The 17,170-nt window shown below is 37.9% G+C and overlaps 4 protein-coding genes across 8 annotated transcripts; 3 read left to right on the top strand and 1 right to left on the bottom strand.

Annotated features, from left to right (window-relative positions):
* The first annotated feature begins 680 nt into the window (after positions 1 to 680).
* On the top strand, positions 681 to 6,303 carry Ssdp (Sequence-specific single-stranded DNA-binding protein). Of its 3 annotated transcripts, none has more exons than XM_088047392.1 (12): positions 681 to 1,548; positions 1,789 to 1,861; positions 1,909 to 1,970; positions 2,023 to 2,107; positions 3,628 to 3,669; positions 3,724 to 3,810; positions 3,857 to 4,033; positions 4,085 to 4,133; positions 4,295 to 4,324; positions 4,682 to 4,878; positions 4,936 to 5,307; positions 5,650 to 6,303. In XM_088047392.1, the coding sequence occupies exons 1-12, from the start codon at positions 1,493 to 1,495 to the stop codon at positions 5,659 to 5,661; spliced, it is 1,242 nt and encodes a 413-aa protein (XP_087903518.1). In that variant the 5' UTR covers positions 681 to 1,492; the 3' UTR covers positions 5,662 to 6,303. The 3 variants fall into 3 exon arrangements, with proteins under 3 accessions (XP_087903518.1, XP_087903516.1, XP_087903517.1); XM_088047390.1 differs by having other exon boundaries at positions 5,384 to 6,303; XM_088047391.1 differs by lacking the exon at positions 4,295 to 4,324 and having other exon boundaries at positions 5,384 to 6,303.
* A 787-nt stretch (positions 6,304 to 7,090) lies between these two features.
* LOC148167239 (uncharacterized) lies at positions 7,091 to 9,353 on the top strand. The gene is made up of 7 exons (XM_088047425.1): positions 7,091 to 7,592; positions 7,641 to 7,802; positions 7,854 to 7,946; positions 7,996 to 8,273; positions 8,318 to 8,487; positions 8,534 to 8,833; positions 8,879 to 9,353. The coding sequence occupies exons 1-7, from the start codon at positions 7,541 to 7,543 to the stop codon at positions 9,267 to 9,269; spliced, it is 1,446 nt and encodes a 481-aa protein (XP_087903551.1). The 5' UTR covers positions 7,091 to 7,540; the 3' UTR covers positions 9,270 to 9,353.
* An 89-nt stretch (positions 9,354 to 9,442) lies between these two features.
* Nup188 (nuclear pore complex protein Nup188) lies at positions 9,443 to 15,286 on the top strand. Of its 3 annotated transcripts, none has more exons than XM_088047051.1 (13): positions 9,443 to 9,544; positions 9,599 to 9,815; positions 9,863 to 10,440; positions 10,525 to 10,744; positions 10,790 to 11,068; positions 11,117 to 11,806; positions 11,854 to 12,372; positions 12,418 to 12,690; positions 12,737 to 13,834; positions 13,881 to 14,165; positions 14,212 to 14,351; positions 14,400 to 14,613; positions 14,660 to 15,286. In XM_088047051.1, the coding sequence occupies exons 2-13, from the start codon at positions 9,696 to 9,698 to the stop codon at positions 15,257 to 15,259; spliced, it is 5,016 nt and encodes a 1,671-aa protein (XP_087903177.1). In that variant the 5' UTR covers positions 9,443 to 9,544; positions 9,599 to 9,695; the 3' UTR covers positions 15,260 to 15,286. The 3 variants fall into 3 exon arrangements, with proteins under 3 accessions (XP_087903177.1, XP_087903176.1, XP_087903175.1); XM_088047050.1 differs by having other exon boundaries at positions 9,589 to 9,815; XM_088047049.1 differs by having other exon boundaries at positions 9,443 to 9,554.
* LOC148167237 (ero1-like protein) lies at positions 15,273 to 16,944 on the bottom strand. The gene is made up of 5 exons (XM_088047052.1): positions 16,843 to 16,944; positions 16,548 to 16,796; positions 15,701 to 16,501; positions 15,518 to 15,654; positions 15,273 to 15,468 (listed from the first exon to the last, which is right to left on the bottom strand). The coding sequence occupies exons 1-5, from the start codon at positions 16,942 to 16,944 to the stop codon at positions 15,417 to 15,419; spliced, it is 1,341 nt and encodes a 446-aa protein (XP_087903178.1). The 3' UTR covers positions 15,273 to 15,416.
* Between the last annotated feature and the right edge of the window lie 226 nt (positions 16,945 to 17,170).

The raw sequence follows: 17,170 nt of genomic DNA, 5'->3' as shown, positions 1-17,170 counted from the left end.
AAATTTTATAGTCATCGTTGCATGAAAAACTTGTTCAAATTGGAATTTTCAACGCAATTTGGTCTATTAATGTCTTGCAATTACGCAATGCTTTTCACGATTTTATAGTTTCTTTTCAAATTGTGAATTGCGTTGAAGAGCTTGAAATGAAAATAGCAAAGCCTCGCTCTAAACGACAATAATTTTTTCACCGCAGTGGCCGATTCAATATTAGATTTTCGAAAACAGTCTTATTTGGTGGGACTCGCGATCCAAACTGGATTATCTATTTATTGGACAAAATTGCAGTTATCGCCAAGATCACTCTGCCCCACCATTATCTTGCTCCGCCTCGTTCGCCCTATCATAATTAATTACTGATAAGGGGGGGTTCGATCGCGCTCTGATTTGGCCACCCGGTTTTCTGGGGGCGCTCTTTTTTACAAAATGAAAATGCCGCCATTTTGTTTTTCAAATTTCGCGGGTTTTGGAGCTTGACGTTTCATTCGAATTTTGGCGGGTTTAAACAGTTGAAAGTGGCTTTTATCGCAAGTTTACGATACAGAAAACCATAAAGTATTAAAAAAACTCCAAAATGGTGAACGGTTTGAACCAGTGCGAGTTGAATTAGAAAGCTCGTCAGTAATTAGGTTTACGAAGACGACGTAGAATAGGAAGTAGAGTTTTCTCACTCAGAATTTTTTGTGTTTATTTGGGTCGCCCAAGTTTGAGGGTCACTGGTGTAGATGCTGTCAACCGACAACAACAAACAAACGAAACAGCGCTGTAGCGTTTGGTAAAGTGGCACGCGTTGTTGCAAATAAAGTGTTGTTTGTAGAGTGAACAACAGCGCGTAGTATCTCGTGTTGTTGCTTGTTGCTAATTTTAATTTGGCATCGTTGATAGTATTTTTAGTGAACGGTAATCCCGCCCCCTTGTTATGCGCAAACGTCAAATATCGGTACATCCGACATCGAGAAGTCCGCGGTTGCCAGTAATGTCAGCGTAGAGTTTTTTGTTATCAGTACGTCGCGACGACATTTGAGGGAAAATAAGCGTCGAAAGAACTTTTTTCGGGATGAAATGAAAAAGCAAGTATCGCTTTAAGAATCACGAAGCCATCAATCGAATTTTACGGAAAGTTCGTGGTAAAAATCGTACGAGAGTCATTATGGTAACGTGTTATGGCAACGTAGGCTACGGGACAGGAGCGCATGCGCAGTTGAGAATATCTTAGTGAGAATTTTGCGTGCGGCGTCGAAAGAATTTAATGTGTGTATTGTTGTATTTTCGATGTACGCGGGTTTTGCCAAGTTGTAGATATTTCCAAGTGATGGTGATTACGAAAAACTGATCGGCTTGTGCAGGTGAACCAGCCGAAGTTACAATGAACTGGATCTCTTGTCACACAGAACCAGCGTGTTCGCTCAAATAGTTAATTTTTAAGTAGTTGAAGTAATACATTTGATTGTATGTAGGTTAAGAACAGCTCTGTGTTCCTTTGTTTTTCAAAATGTACGCTAAAGGAAAGGGATCAACAGTGCCGTCCGATGCACAAGCACGAGAAAAGTAAGTGCAGCCCCCTACAATACACAACCCTGTAATAGGGAAGTTGATGTCACCTTTACATAATTTGGGCTTTTGCTCCACTTACACGTCCCTATTTGGGGCCAACATGTAAACCCACGTGGTGTTACTTTGTTTATGTTCGTGTAACAACCCCGCGAGTCATTTCTCACCCTTTTCGGACACATCAAAACAATAACACGCGCCCCACTTTTCATAATACTAAACCAAACTCTTGTGCAGGTTGGCTTTATACGTATATGAATATTTACTTCACATTGGTGCACAAAAGGCAGCACAAACCTTTCTCTCAGAGGTGAGTTTTTTCAATTTTGTTAATTTTAATTAAAAACCGCGTTATAGATACGGTGGGAGAAGAACATAACATTAGGAGAACCCCCAGGATTCCTTCACTCGTGGTGGTGGTAAGTGGTGACATTTTCGTCACATCCGTCATTTTTGTCATGAAATTTTTAGTGTTTTTTGGGATTTATACTGCGCCGCTCCTGAAAGGAGAGACACTTGTGAACATTCTTCAGAAGCAAAAGCATTTCATGATTATGTGAGTATAACTATTTCAACCAATACCACATCCACGTTTTGTGCTGTTAGCGCTAGTCCTATATGGATCAATACTCCACTTTGGAGCATGGCAACGCTGCTTCAAGTACGCGCTTGACCAGGTGTATTTGTTCAATTCATTAGGTCATTTTTATAAACAATTCTAATTAAACGGTTTTTTTTGGTTTACAAAAAATCTACGCAAATCTACGTTCCAAATAACCCCAGTTGCGGGCGGACGGGGAGACGAACCGTTTATTGATTTCACTCGCGGGAAAGTAGGGGATTTTAATTTCGAATCTCGCTCAGATGTCATAACTACCACACTAAAAGTACGATATATTCCAATCGTTAATATTTTTTACACACCTTCCAAAGGCCACGTTACACTATTACCACACAAACCAAGAAAAAACACATTAAAAAGTAAATTCTTTAATTAACAATTTTTGAGTCGAAAATATACAGGTGTCCCAGAACTCGCGATCCAGAGAAAAAAGGCTTATGGAGGCAACCATTCTGAACCAAAATTTCGAAACAAACATTTTTTAGCTCAAAAAATAATCGAGTTAAGACGAAAAAACGGTAGTACGAGTTGTATAGCTAATATAAAATATTTAGACGAAAATAAAAAAAAAACGTCACTGCTCAAAGCCTGGTTTACATTATGGAAATTAAGAGAAAAATCCATGACAACGAAAAAATCGTTCACATTTCGGTGTCGCTAATAATATTAAACATAATAAATTTTTGTTTTAAAATTTACCTTTTGTATTGCTGTCGGCACCCTCCTTGCTCTATGGGTCATGAGTTCTGGGACAGTCTGTATATACCAAAAAATTAAATAACAATTCAAAAAATTCTTAAATAATTACACAGGGCAACAGTACTTTTTTTCCAAAGATGTAAAAGGGGTTTCTGGATATACTGGGCGTTTTGATTACGAAACAGTATCAGTTTTTCAAGATCAGTTCTAGTTTTTGAAAAAATGGCTACTTTGATGTCAAATTTCAGCTTAAACGAGCTTTAAAACAATACTGTATTTCAGATTTTTTTTTAAATGTCTTCAAATTCTTTAAAAATCGATGTTTACTTTACCAACCATAGCATTAAATGTCAGAGCAACATCGTTTAGAAGACTGCAGTCGTTGTAACCGCAATAACTAGTGTAAAGAAACGTTTAAAATTTCATTATTTAAGAAAATCGTAAATTTAAACCAAAATTGATTAAATTGTACATTTTGTGGGGCTGTGTTATTTTTGCTACAGTTGTTCTGCGAAGACTCTGTATGTGTTATCACTTTTTTCAAAGTGGGTCGATTGCCGTTGTTCTTGTGATGGAAATCGAAAAACGGTGCGAAAAACACATAACAGTTATGCAAGCGCGGGTTTTGTTATCCGAGCGCATATGTAGAACTAACCGTTAGCTGAGATTTTTTCTAACATGTTCCAGTGAGACTTGCTACGCAATTTCGTGTTTGTAGTTTCTTCGCCATATTTTGATACCTATTTTTTTGCTAGGGCTTCGTCAATTCTGGTTACGGGGTTAACGGAATTGCGCACGTAAGTATTTTTTTTTTGTGTAACTTGGAGTTTTTATGGGTATTTTTTGTACAGAATACTGGTCCAGCACCGAGTCCTCTGGGACAAATGCCGCCAGCAGATGGAATGCCGGGTGGTCCCATTCCGCCTGGATTTTTTCCGGTGAGTTTTGGAAAATTGAAGTAAAAATGTTTGATGATGGTTTTAGAATTCAACGATGAGGCCGTCACCTCCAACACATCCATCGAGTCAACCTTCGCCCCATTCGCAACCCCCGCCGCCGCATTCTCAAATGATGTCCACACAACCTTTTATGGGTCCAAGGTATCCGGCAGGGCCTAGGCCGGGAGTTAGGATGCCTCAAATCGGAAGTGATTTTAATGGAGTAAGTTTTGGTAGTTTTTTGTTTGGTGGTGATTCATTAGTGGTTTTGTAGCCTCCTGGACAACCGATGATGCCGAATAATATGGACCCCACAAGACAAGGTAAAGATCTGCTTCTTTCTAATTTAATCAATTTTATGGACCATAATAATATTAATATAATATTAATAATAATATTAATGAATATAACGTAAAAAAGAATTGCACAAGCATGAAGCAATTTCATGATATGCCTCATGTAATGCATCTATTTCTGTCTCCAGGTGAAGGCGGAGAATTTGTAGGTTGGCAAGGTAGGCAATGCGCTCCTTCACCATCACACACCCATACGCATACACTTTTCTGCTTGCTTTGCTTATCACTCACATTATGATCCAACACACTTTAGTCGATTTCTTTTAGTACTGTCTAACAGTCATCCTCACTGACTTAATCAGGTTTTGGATCATTGTATATTGTTAAAAACCATTCTTTGTCTTACTTACACAAATGTAAGTGGAGATTTGGTCGCCTAAAATAATCATTGGAATACAGGTCTCTATATCTGTACTTACATAGATTCATATTTAGTGCTGGCATGCTGGTGTCGTACGTCCTAAACATGATATGCAATCCGTTAAATGTGCAAATGCTTATGTGTTTTTCATTAGGCCCTCCAGGAATGAACCCTATGAATAGAATGAACCCGCCGCGAGGACCTTCGATGGGTCCTTTGGGCCCAGGAACATACGGCCCTAGTTTACGGGGTCCACCACCTAACAGCAGTTTAGGTCCAGGTGGTCCCATGCCCCCAATGTCAATGACAGGCCCTGGTGGAAGACCCCAGTGGCAACCTAACACGTCTACAGTAAGTTTAAATACAATCAATTGTTAATTAGTGCTGACGTTTTGTTTTTTCTTTTAGCCAATGAACTACTCTTCCTCGTCACCGGGCAATTACGGAGGTCCTCCGGGATCAGCCGGTCCTCCTGGTCCCGGAACTCCTATAATGCCGAGCCCGCAAGACTCTTCGAATTCTGGTGGTGAAAACATGTACACTTTGATGAAACCGGCGGTGGGAGGGAATATGCCAGGCGAATTTCAAATGGGCGGTGGCCCAGAGGGTGGTCCCATGGGTCCGATGGGCCCAAATTCAATGGGTCCAGTGTTAAACGGTGATGGTATGGATGGAATGAAAAACTCACCCGCTAACGGAGGCCCTGGGACGCCCAGAGAAGACAGCGGCAGCGGCATGGGAGATTATAACTTGGGAGGATTCGGAGGACCGGGAGAAAACGTGAGTTTCAACGCGATGGCCGGTGCTTACGCTTTGTAGACTGACACTTAACCACTAAAGGTCGCTTTCCTTGCAGGACCAAACGGAATCGGCTGCTATTTTGAAAATAAAAGAGAGCATGCAAGAGGAGGCCAAGAGGTTTGAGAAAGACTCGGACCACCCTGAGTATTTCATACAATAACTCCCTCGCTGGCCTCTTTGGCTGGTGGACGCCTCTCTTCCTACCTAACCTGTACTAACCCGGGCGGTGGTCTGCTCAGCTCTTCCTGCCCTCATCGTTGCGAGCTCGCCCATTTACAACTGTTTGACTACTACTAGTCATGAATGTTTTCTGTTTTGCAGATTTTCCTTTGAAAGCTGAATATAAGAAGATAAGGACATTGTGTGGCTGTACTTTGGTGTAATAAATTCTCGAGTTCCTGATACCTACTTGTCCACCAGTCTAGGCTAGGTTGGATGTATTCACGGCGTTCTGTGTTTGTTCTATACTAAGTACTACTTGCATGTGTCTACATTCCTCCACGGAGCAGGTTGCAGATGGTGTAGGGCAGACGGTTACTACTTAACATCATTCACCACGTAGTTTATTCATTTCAAAGTTTTGCAATTTTCATTCAACCCCACTCTATGATCTGCTCCGGCCTATAATGTTGTTTCTTCACCTTTTTATGTGTACATGCAATAGACAAGTGCAAAAAGGGGATTGATTCCTCCTCCATTAAAACTATTATTATGTTTTAAACTGTAATTTCTCCAAAAAAATTACAAAAACAAAAAACTTAATTATGTATATCAGTAAGTTCAATTATTAATTTCATTAATTTATATATTTTGTTCTTAATATATTACACTATATTTAAAAGATAGATTATTTTATGAATGAATGATTTGAGTGAATATTTTGATGAACTGGATAAACAATATTGTGCAAGTGAGTTCTTTATCTATATTGCTTTTTTTTGTATGGTTTATTAAATATTAAAAGGTTGATAATTAGCTTTTTTAATACCTACAACTCCAATTTCACAAACTACCATTCTCTCATTTTTTACTATAAAAAAATGTTGATTTTAGAGCTATTACATTGGTCTGCAACGAAATCCTTAAAATAAAAATATGATAAATATGAAGAGTTTAGGGTGCTAATTATAGATTTGCATTTTTTTGCTGTCACGTATGTATTTTTTTCCGAATTTGTATTTTAAACATTTCCACGTTGCTACGGAAACAAAGCTATTATAGCATCGAAAACGAACGCAGGAATAGCTCTGTTACAAAAGCAAATTAAAAAAAATAGTATAGAAAACTCGTTCATAAGGCCATTAACGCACTCATTTTTTATAAAACTCGCATAAACTTGGATTCGTGCCTTAAATTTTGCCTTATGAAACTCGATGTTTTAATATACTATTTTTAAATATTTGTTTGTGTCTTGAGGCGAGTATTTCTTCAGTTATTGAAATTATTATTTGAATTTAGAGCAGTATTATTTTAAAAAAATCATTACCCAATAATATAACTATACGTAATACATATTTTTTTGTTAAATTAATTTATTCAGGAGTATCAAATCTATAAAAAATATGCGTAATAAATAGGAGGATTTTTTTGTTTTGTTTTGGAGACTAGTGTTATTGGAATGTTTTTGCTACTCGATTACACAATTTTCAAATGCTCGATTTGAACACATTTCCGCGCCTTTGTTTGTTCTGCAATTTTTGATGCTTGATAAGCGTTGAATTGTTAACATTAAAGGACTAGCGGAAAGATAAGTGTGAATAGTAAACATTATATGGCGATTTTCCGGGATCTTATCTATATCGTTCAAGAAATAAGTTCTTCAAGTGTATCGAAGATATCCATAGTATTCTTTAAATCAAAAATTCTGCGTTCTGTTAAAGTAAGATTCTCGTGGAACTCAATTTAAGAACGAACTGTGCATATTTGTAGAAAAGGAAGTGCACTGGGCGGGGATTATATAAAAGATAAGTGATACATAGTGTAAAATACCAGCGCTACACATCCTAAATTAAGGTCTTGTATCATAAAAAATCGTGTAAACTCCCTCCGCACCGAAATAAAAATTCGTGATTTGGCTTTGCGGGAGCCGCTAAAATTGTTTTAGTGCCGGATTCAGTCAGTACTTTCTTCAACATGTGTTGAGCTATTGTAGCAATTGAACGGTAATTAAGTCAAGTGTTTAATTTACTAAATTAGTAGGTACCCACAGACTATGGCTGTTGAAGTCGACGAGATATATTCAAACTTGAACAAATTATTAAACGGTAAGCAATCGAAAGACTTTCGTACTGATTTCCTGTCGCTTTTTCAAGATATTTGCAAATTTTTGGCTGATGGATCGAATTATCAAAAACTGTCGCCGTACGGGCGAAAACAAGCAGACGAATTAATCGGTCGATCGAAAAAACAGTTACAAGAAATTGCGAAACTTTCGGACGACAATGGGGCGTATGTGGACATGGAAAGAAAAGCAGGTAAGTAAAAGTGTACTGTGTTGCTGAGTATATTTTGCAAGGCTTTTATAGTGAAAAGTGAAGAAGATAAAAAAGATATTTATTCTTCAGTGGATGAAACAATCACACCAGCGGTGGTTCAAAACAAACCGAACCCATATTTAGGTAATAAAATTGAATTTTACTCACTTTACCATTACTTGTGCCTTCGTAGAACTGCCAGCTAGAGAAATGAGTCATGATACTAAATGCGGAACTTTATTTTGGAAATACAAAATTATTCTGAATTTCGAAAAAAATCGCCGAATATATGCGGGTATCCACGACGACTGGTTCTTGATTTATTCTACTGAAAAAGATCTGAAACCCGTTCAAGCTTTACATTTAAAACACTACAAAGCTCAGGCTGTTGTACCCAAACAAATTAAAAATCTTCCTCAAGATTTCGAATTGACATGTACCGCTGGAGAGTGTAAAGGAAAGTCGTACTACGTGAGTTACATCAGTGGAAATTTACGAGAAATAATTCTCTCCAGTTTGTAGCTACGACACACAAAGATATGCTTCAATGGACTTCTCGTATGACTCGTTGTTACGAGAATCTTAATAATCAAACTTGCGTGGATGAAGACGATCTTTCGGAGACTTACGATACGATTCCATTTCACTCCCAAACAGACGAAAACGAGGAGAATAATCCTCCAAGGTACTTCAGACGCTTCAAAAAAACAGATTTGAGTATTTTTTTGTAGGTCCTCTCCAGAAAAAACCGTCGTTTTACAGAAACCACCGGATTTACCAGCTCGCCGCTTTATAAAACCCAAACCGATTTTACCTTCCGTTCCACAAAAGCAAACAAGCTCGAGTGAATCTTCTATTTATGATCCAGTGGAGGATCCGAAATCCTCATCGCGAGAGAACTCATTCTCAGAAGAAGACGAAGATGAAGAGTACCAGGAGTTCGTTTCTCCCGAAAACAACCCTAAATTAAACGGCGGGACAAGAAAAGTCAACCTTCCTGTAAATTCGATTGTGGAGGCCAAAAACTTAAAGTAACATTACTCCAGTTCTGATACTTTTTAACAGTGATTTTTCAGAATAGAGAAAAACAGACATGACGTGGTGGTCCCGCGCTTGCTAAAACCGAAAATTCAGTTGCCTGCCATTCCAAAAGAAGACAGTTCCAGTGAATCTTCTATTTATGATGAAATCCAGGACCCGAAAAAGGAACACGATAGTTCGTTCTCAGAACCAGACGAGGATTCGGATTATCAGGAATTTGTGACTCCCGAAATTAAGCTTCCGAGTAATGCAAAAAAAGAACGCGAAGTAGAAGAAAAAGAGGAGACAAAAAAGGGAGAAAAACGGAACACTGCTTTGGGGAACAGCGTTTTAGAAAGAGTCGCGAATTTAGAAAAACCTAAACCGTTGGTGAAGCCTAAAATCATTGCGCATAAAGCTAGAATGTTTCCCAGCCTTAAAAAATGAAAATGCTTTTTTTTTATTTTATATGTACAGAGTTTGTATTTTGATAATTGTGATATATTAACGAATATATTAATTACTAAATAATTTTTATTAATTAATAAGAAATGTAGGCAATCAGTAATACACAACACCGCGTTGGTAAGATGTTGGTATTCCGTCCAAACTACAAAATCCCTAGATTACAAACAGATAACCGCTTTAACCTCACTTTTTTAAGTTTCTAAAATGTCTTCATTTATTGTGTCTGTGCTGGGATTTATAGTGTAAAAACATGAGTAGCACTCCGTAAGTACTTTCGAAATATTATTCTTTGATAAAGCTTCTCTCAGATTTTGGAAGAAAATACACCAAACTGTTTCTGGGTACAGCCAGAACGTAACAGAAGAAATTGTTGCAACGATTCTAAAACTCACTCAAAATGAGCTTATGGACGGACTTTTGTACTATAAGCCCTACACAAAAAAGGGTTATGATGATTGGGTTTCCTCAGACTCTGACATGAGTAGTTACATGAAAGAATTTGTTCATGAACTGAGCAATGATCTTGTAGGTTAAAAACTGATTTATCCACTTTTTTCATGTATTATTTCTAGAATTTGGATTCCAATATTGCTTATGCAATCATGTGTAATTATTTAATGTTCGAGTATTACGGTAAAATCAAAGAATTTTGGCAAATAACAAGAATAGGAACCACAAATTATCTAAAAGAAAGTATTTGGAATTTTTATACAGCTGAAAGAATGTTTCTTTTGAAAACCTGGAGAAACATATTTGAATTTCTACATAAAGATTTTGATTTCAAGCCACAGTACAAGGATTTTGTGGACGCCATTGACATAGAAGATTTACAAGACAGTTTGATGGAACAATTTGAAAATCTCATAAGTGAAGTCTTTAAAAACATTGATGAGAAAAACGTGTATTTAGAAAATTGGTTGTGCCGGAATATAAGAGAGCAATGCGAAATTCTAATGGTTTTAAGTCTTGCAATTAAAGAAAAACCCCTCGCCACGGCACAGTTATCTAAACTTTTAAAGTTGTTTATTCAAAACAATTTTAGTACAACGCCGAGTGTTTATGAATTACGTCAATACGCAAAAAAGGAGGATTTAGAAGAACTTATGTATAGTGCAATTGGATGTTTTTTTGTTGCTTTGGAAAGTTTGTGGTGAGTTTTCCGATTTCTTGTTTTACATCCGTTTTTTACTAAATATTATGTCATTGGAAAGTATAAAAAAGCGATTTTTTTCAGGGAAGAAAACATGAGTGATTTTTGGGAAAACTCTCGAGATCTCCACGATTCCCTGCTTGCTTTGCATTTGAATTCTGGTCACGCTCTTGTGATCTTAGCTTGGTCAATCCTCAGATTTAAATCATTACCAGAAGTCGAAAATGCTGACAGAATTGTAGAATTGTTCAACAGACAACCATTCGTTCTATTACAGTCACTCCTATCATCTGATATTTTTAAGGTGGTAAAAAACTGGCGAAACTTCCTTTAATAACGTAATTTTTAGAATTGTGCTGTTGGCGATATCGTTTTAAAAGCATGCCACAAAATGATGGACGAACTTTGCCTAATGTTTGATGACCGTAGGACTCTTTACACTTCGCCGGGTATAATCGGAGTTCTATCAGAATTTCTGAAATCCCGCGAGTTGTGTGCGATTTGCCTGAAAAACCGCAACGGTTTGGACAGTTTAGTAGAGATCGCTCTTGAAGCATTTCCTTATGATTTCACATCGTTTACTGCTATTGCTCACACTTTACTTGGTCATCCTGAACAATACAAAGAAGTAAGTTCGCGGAGTTCCTAACTACTTTTTAATTAGTTTTTTTGTTAGACTATAACGTTGTTGAATAACATCCCGTCTTTCTTATCTGATATGACATGGACGGTACCACAAGAAGAAATTTCAGTTTTGAGGCGACCTCACCCTGCGTTCCCTGACAGCGACCTAATTGTATTTCCGATAAATACCGCCGTTCGGTCGTACGCGATCTTTGGAAAACATTTGATACAATACAGAGGATTTTACAGTTATTTTATGTATCTCGAGTATCTAATCTTCAGTCTCATCAACAATGGAGTAGCTGAACGAAAATTCGATGAAGATCTTGCCAAAAAAGTCATCGCCGGGTACGGGGTGGTCACACAAGGAATCACATACTGTGTGGACATGGACTTAAAAGTCGTGGGTCTTGATAGAATGATCAACAAACTAAACAAAATGTTGTTGCATTTAGACGGCCCTTTGTTACATTTTGAGTTGATACGATCGTATTTTGATGTACAGAACGCGTTGATGTTACATCGCCACAGTACTTTTTTTGATACGTGTCCCGAAATTGTATGGAAAGTGTTTTTTCCGAAGTTACGAAGTGATTTCATCGATAACGACGTGAAAAACCTTCTGTTTAACCAGTACGTGTTTGAAGACACGATTTTTATAAAACTGTTTCAAGAAGAAGAGTTTAAAGAAGACCACAATCTCCTGTTGACGTACATCCAAATTCTTCACAACATCATGAAAGTACGACTTCAAAACCACACGATTACTATTTTAACTTGTCGTTTTAGGTGAAATTCCAGTTCAAAAACTTCCAGTTGTCAGGAGTTGCTTATTTATTCAACTTTGTGTTTTTGCAACATCAGAGTTGGGCGTATAAAGACGAGCACCAAAAAACTCAAATAACTTTGGGGTGCTTAAAGATTTTTCATTACGTCTTACAAAAAGACGTTGAGGAGTTGAACGATGCCGAAAAACAGATTTTTTATTTGTGTCAACACGCTCTGCTTAACAACATCTACATCGTTGAGTCATTTTTGGGATTGTTCATCAAAGAAAAATACCATTTGATGTATCTAATGGAACGAGAGTCTAACTGGACGAACGGACGATCGTTGGATCGATTGAAATGCATAAGAATGCAGTTAGCCCTGTTGTTGCTCATCATGAACCAGCGAAAGACTTTCGGAAAATGTGCTTTAGATGATCGACTCTCGTTTATCGTAAAACCAGTGGCTTCGTACTTCACCAACTCTTATAGTTCGGTTATCGCCGAGCTGTCTTGCCGCTTCTTAGAAAAGTTGGCTCAGGTTCGTTTTTCTTTAGTTTATCACTTAAAATTCACACTATTTTAGGATCAGTACATTCCGTTACTTGCGCTTTTGGAGTTGGATCACTATCAGGTCCAGTCTTTATTTTTGGAGAGACTTAGAGACCCTCTAGAAGAAGAAAAAGTGAAGATTGCGATTATCGACCTCATTCATACGTGCATTTCAAATCAAAATGGAATGACTGCCGCGTTCTTCAATTTAAAATGTTTTATGTATTGGGATGGGGCAGAAAATGATGTGTTTAACGGCGACAGCGTCAGTGACTTTATGGTCGACTACTTGCAAAACATCAAAAAGGTTTGTCGTCATATTTTAAATTCAAAACTACAAATATTGTTTTCAGTCACATGAGTACTTTAAGAATCCTCTTCAACTCGGCATTCTTCGCCTGCTCTACAATTTGTGGCTAAATCACCGAGAGAACCTAATCGAGAACATTGCAAATCTCAAAGACTTCTGGCCCGTGATGGCCGATCCATTCTTCTGTGATTATGTCCAAGAACTGGAAGTTTACACAGTCATTTTAAAAATTATGAACCTAGAAATAGGCTCTAACATCGACAACGTTGAAGAAAACCTCATAAAAACGATGGAGAAATTCCTCAACGATAAAGAACGTCTACAGAGTTGGATCGAGTTCGTAATAAAATCATCAGAAAGTAGTTCCAAAAGCAATCTTGATTTGTTGGGCGCGTGGATAGAGTTCTTGGTCTTGGCAAAGAAAGTTATGGCCAACAATTTTAATGACAATATTAAGAATATTCTACTTCATTCGTGTCTGGACGGGTTGAACATCCCTGAAGGTGGTTTTGGTAATATGGTAACTATGTATATGTGGGCTCAGTTATATTTGATGTTAATCACCACCTGGCCGGTACATGAGAAACAACAAAAAGATGTTGTTAATAAGTTGACAACTTTCATGAAGTCATTGAATGCTTATTATAAGTACCTTCCCTCTAAAATTAAAGAAACTATTTTGTCTCTGATCAACCGGACACTCACTGATATGAAAAAAATTTTCACTGAGGACGTTGGAGCTTTGATGATGTTTTTAAATCCTCTAGGAGGCATCATAGATTACGAATACGAATACTTGCTGTCCGAAGTCTGGAATATCACAGACGACGTGGAAAAAATAAAGAGTCTGAAGCCTTGGCTTCTCATAATTTTCATCGGTAACTCAGCCTTAGCCTTTCAAGATATTAAAGATATTGGTATATGGTTCCATTACCGCAATTATCTTCAAAATATCATGAATTCTGTGTGTTCAATGATGCAACACCAAGCCACATTACCATTCGCGAAACTCGCCATCGATTTCATGATTTCCTACGCGGAATCTTCGTTAATTAAAGACTTTTTAGCAATCGACCTCTTTTCGTTTTACTACAAAGTGCGTCCACCGGGTCTCACCATTAGCGTCGGAGAAGCTGTTTTTGTAAGACTTTTCAAACGATCACCACCATCTTCATAGTGTTTTTCAGGCTGGACTTCCCGTCAACATCAAAGAATGGTGGCTTATTTTCATCACTTTGATCAAACTGAACCGAATTCTAATGGAGAATCTTGGCGGGGTTATTTTCAAGGCTTGTTTTTCTTTGATCACACAACACGACGAGTTGCTGATGGAAATCATCTCGTTGACTAAATTCACAGTGGATATGACCGCTCTGACTTTGGTTTGCGAGGCTTTAAAATTAGTTTATATCGTTTTTGAGCAGATGCCTCAGTGGCGCGTTGTCCACACGCACTCGTACGACTTGTTGATGGTTAGTATGTGATTTAATTAATTTATCCTAATAAAAACAAATTTAGGAGGGAATGAAGACCACAGTCAACGCGTCGGTCCTCTCGATTTTGGGCTACAAAAAGATAAACTTCTACACCATTCATGGAAAACAAGTAGCGATCATGAATTGCGCCCCCACGGATTTATTGATCTCCGTTCTAAACAAGTAAGACATTGATTTGTGTTTTTTCTGTAATGACTGACTGTCTTTTAGGCTCACAGAAATTATTTACTGGGCATGCAGCTGTCTGAGAAAAACAAAACCGGATCCTATTGCCCAAATGAACGTCGAACATTTAATGGAGCATATTACATTACTGGTTGATAATGATTTTAGTGTCCCACGATTCGAATTGCCGATTACGTCAAAACTGACTTACGGGACTCTGCTTTGTTTAGCCGATTATCTTTGCAAAACTCTAAATCAGGTTTGTTAGAATTCGATTAAAAAATTGGTACATTGTTCGGTTGTAGCTTTCCCCGGAAACTCCATCAGCGACCCCAAGAAACCGCCAGGTTTCCCTCACGGAATTGGAAAAGGACATCAAAGTCAAGAATCTTGGAAAAATCTTCGAGTACTGCACCGCGACGTATGAAAAGCACATCGGTTTTATGATTTTTATGCAGCGAAGCGATGATTTGCCTAATGAGAAGCTAAGTTCTTTCCTTCATTACGATATGTCTGAGTTTTCCGGAACAACGTCGGCAATTTCCCAGTTGGATTACCACATGGTAAAAAACTCGTTGGAATCTCTCATGAGTTTTCTAGCATGTGAGATTTTCTACACCATGCGAAGTCTTAACGAGGAAGCGTTGTTTTCGTATAAACGCGAATTAAGCTCGGAAATACAATTCTTTTACGAATTTGTGCGAAAAAGGACTAGCGAACAATATAATGCGATGGTAGCGACGCCGCGATCGAGTACCACATCTTTGTCACAAAGCGAAACGAATATTATCAAACGATACATGGTTACAAAAGTTCGAGATGGAGATTATAACGATATTGCTGATAATAATTTTGTTCTTGTGGTTTCGCAATGGTTAATTAATGTTTGTCACCTTTCTAATTAAAGTTAATAAAATATTTTTTATAAAAAATAGATTTATTGCGTACATATTTGGATACACATAGTAACAAACTCAGTTTTGATATCTGAAAGTGTGGTCCCGCCACAATCGATTTTCGTCCACGCAAAAAACAATTTATTTATGTAATAATTGGTTCTAATTATCGTAACATTTGCCGAAACTCATCCAATTCGTAAATGCTTGTCGACAACCTAAAAACAGTTTTGTCCGATTTATTTCATCATCATCGCTTTTTATTACCTTCCGATGCTGTTCACAAGTGACACAATTTCGCTTCTTTGCAATTGAAAGGTTTTCTTATTCAACGCCGTTAGATCCGAGCCTTCGTCGAATTTCCCAGAAAAGAGGATCTTGAGCGCGGTTCCTAAACCTTGGGTCTAAAAAAAGATTTTAATACCGATTAGAAAAACTGGATTAAATTACTTGTAATTTTCCCCAAAGTTTGCATTTATCGCATCCTACACAGTCCATAATTTTAGAAACGTTCCGAAAATGTTGTTTGAACTCGAATTTCAGTTTTTCGGCTTGTTCGCTTCCGGTAAACATGCTGCTTTCGTTGAAATGATCCGGAAATTTCTTTACTACGTTTATTAAGTCTCTAACGGCAAGTTGGGTGTCCCAGTCTTCAGGTTCGTTTCCTGTATAGAACTCTTCTTTTTCTAAATAATTCGCTGCTTTCTGTAACGCTCGTAATTCGAGTAGATAGATGAAATATAAGTTGCGTAACCAGTGGGGGCCTTCTCCGTCGGTGGTTTCCTTAGAGAATCGGCGTTGGAATTCGTGGAGATTGGGGCCCCATTTGCCTTTAGGATCAGTAAGACTGTCGTCAGAGAGCAAATATTGGGCACATAAGTGTATGTTGATACTGGTGTGGAGACCGGAAATTGCTCTATAGAAAACTCTTTCTTCCAAACACATGTTGTTTAGTTTCGAAGATTGGATGTACGGATTGTCAGTTTTTGTGTTTCTGAAGCAGTTTTCGAGGTAGATATTGTGCCAGATTTTGTGAGCGGATTTTCCTTTATACCCGGTGAATCGCTCTGGGTTTAGGAGAAGATCCACGTACTCTGACTCGCTGTCGTTGTCTTCCAGAAGACAAAAGTTGTCTTGGGCATCGTCGTATGCGCTCCAGAGCGCGATGTCTTCCTGAACTTTCGCACTAATGGTGGTATTTAAGTAGCTAAGCTTCTCGTTATGATCGTCTTCACAGCTTTGTTTCAAATACTAAAAAAAGAATGATACTATTTAACTGATTTTTGGTTTACGTTACCAAGTCTTTAGTTTCTCTGCCTTTTAGCCCAGCTGGAATATCTTTATCTTCACAGGCTTCAACGTGGCAGTACCTCATAGCACATCGACTGTCGTCAGACCAGAAGGGGCACGGGCGCCGCAAATTGACTTTATAAAAGCGAAAATACCCCTTATGGAGCAAACTTCGCAATCTCGGATGTATTTTCACATTGTTGAAATGATCTACTGTATCTACATTACACGTGCAGTCGTCGATTTTCCCATGAAGCTAAAAACACGATTTTTAACTCGGCGTTAAAACGACTCAAATTTACCTGGCAGAAACAATCGTCATCGACAATGTTACCAAAATAACCAAAACAACAACTGAGAACAAGCAACAGCGTGAAAAATACGAGATCGTACTTCAGTAACATCCTATTCAAAATATTTGATCATTTCAGTGAAATTTAGGAACCACGACCTGAAAGGGGGCGGTGATGAAATATTAATTACATGAATGGGACCGTCGTTGTTTTTGGTTTTAGTGACGAAACGGTCTCAAAGTACAGACAATTACGTGCCATGAATGAAACTGATCTAACCTCAAAAAAAATGTCCAGCGATTCTAATTTAAAACCCACTTTTTGTTCGTTGAAATCA

The sequence above is a fragment of the Gnatocerus cornutus genome, chromosome 10, assembly GCF_029298725.1.
Source record: "Gnatocerus cornutus isolate USDA-ARS CGAHR chromosome 10, icGnaCorn1.1, whole genome shotgun sequence".
Classification (NCBI taxonomy): Eukaryota; Metazoa; Arthropoda; class Insecta; order Coleoptera; family Tenebrionidae; genus Gnatocerus; species Gnatocerus cornutus.
Note: the sequence above shows the minus strand (reverse complement) of the source record. Positions and strands in the feature narration are given on the sequence as shown.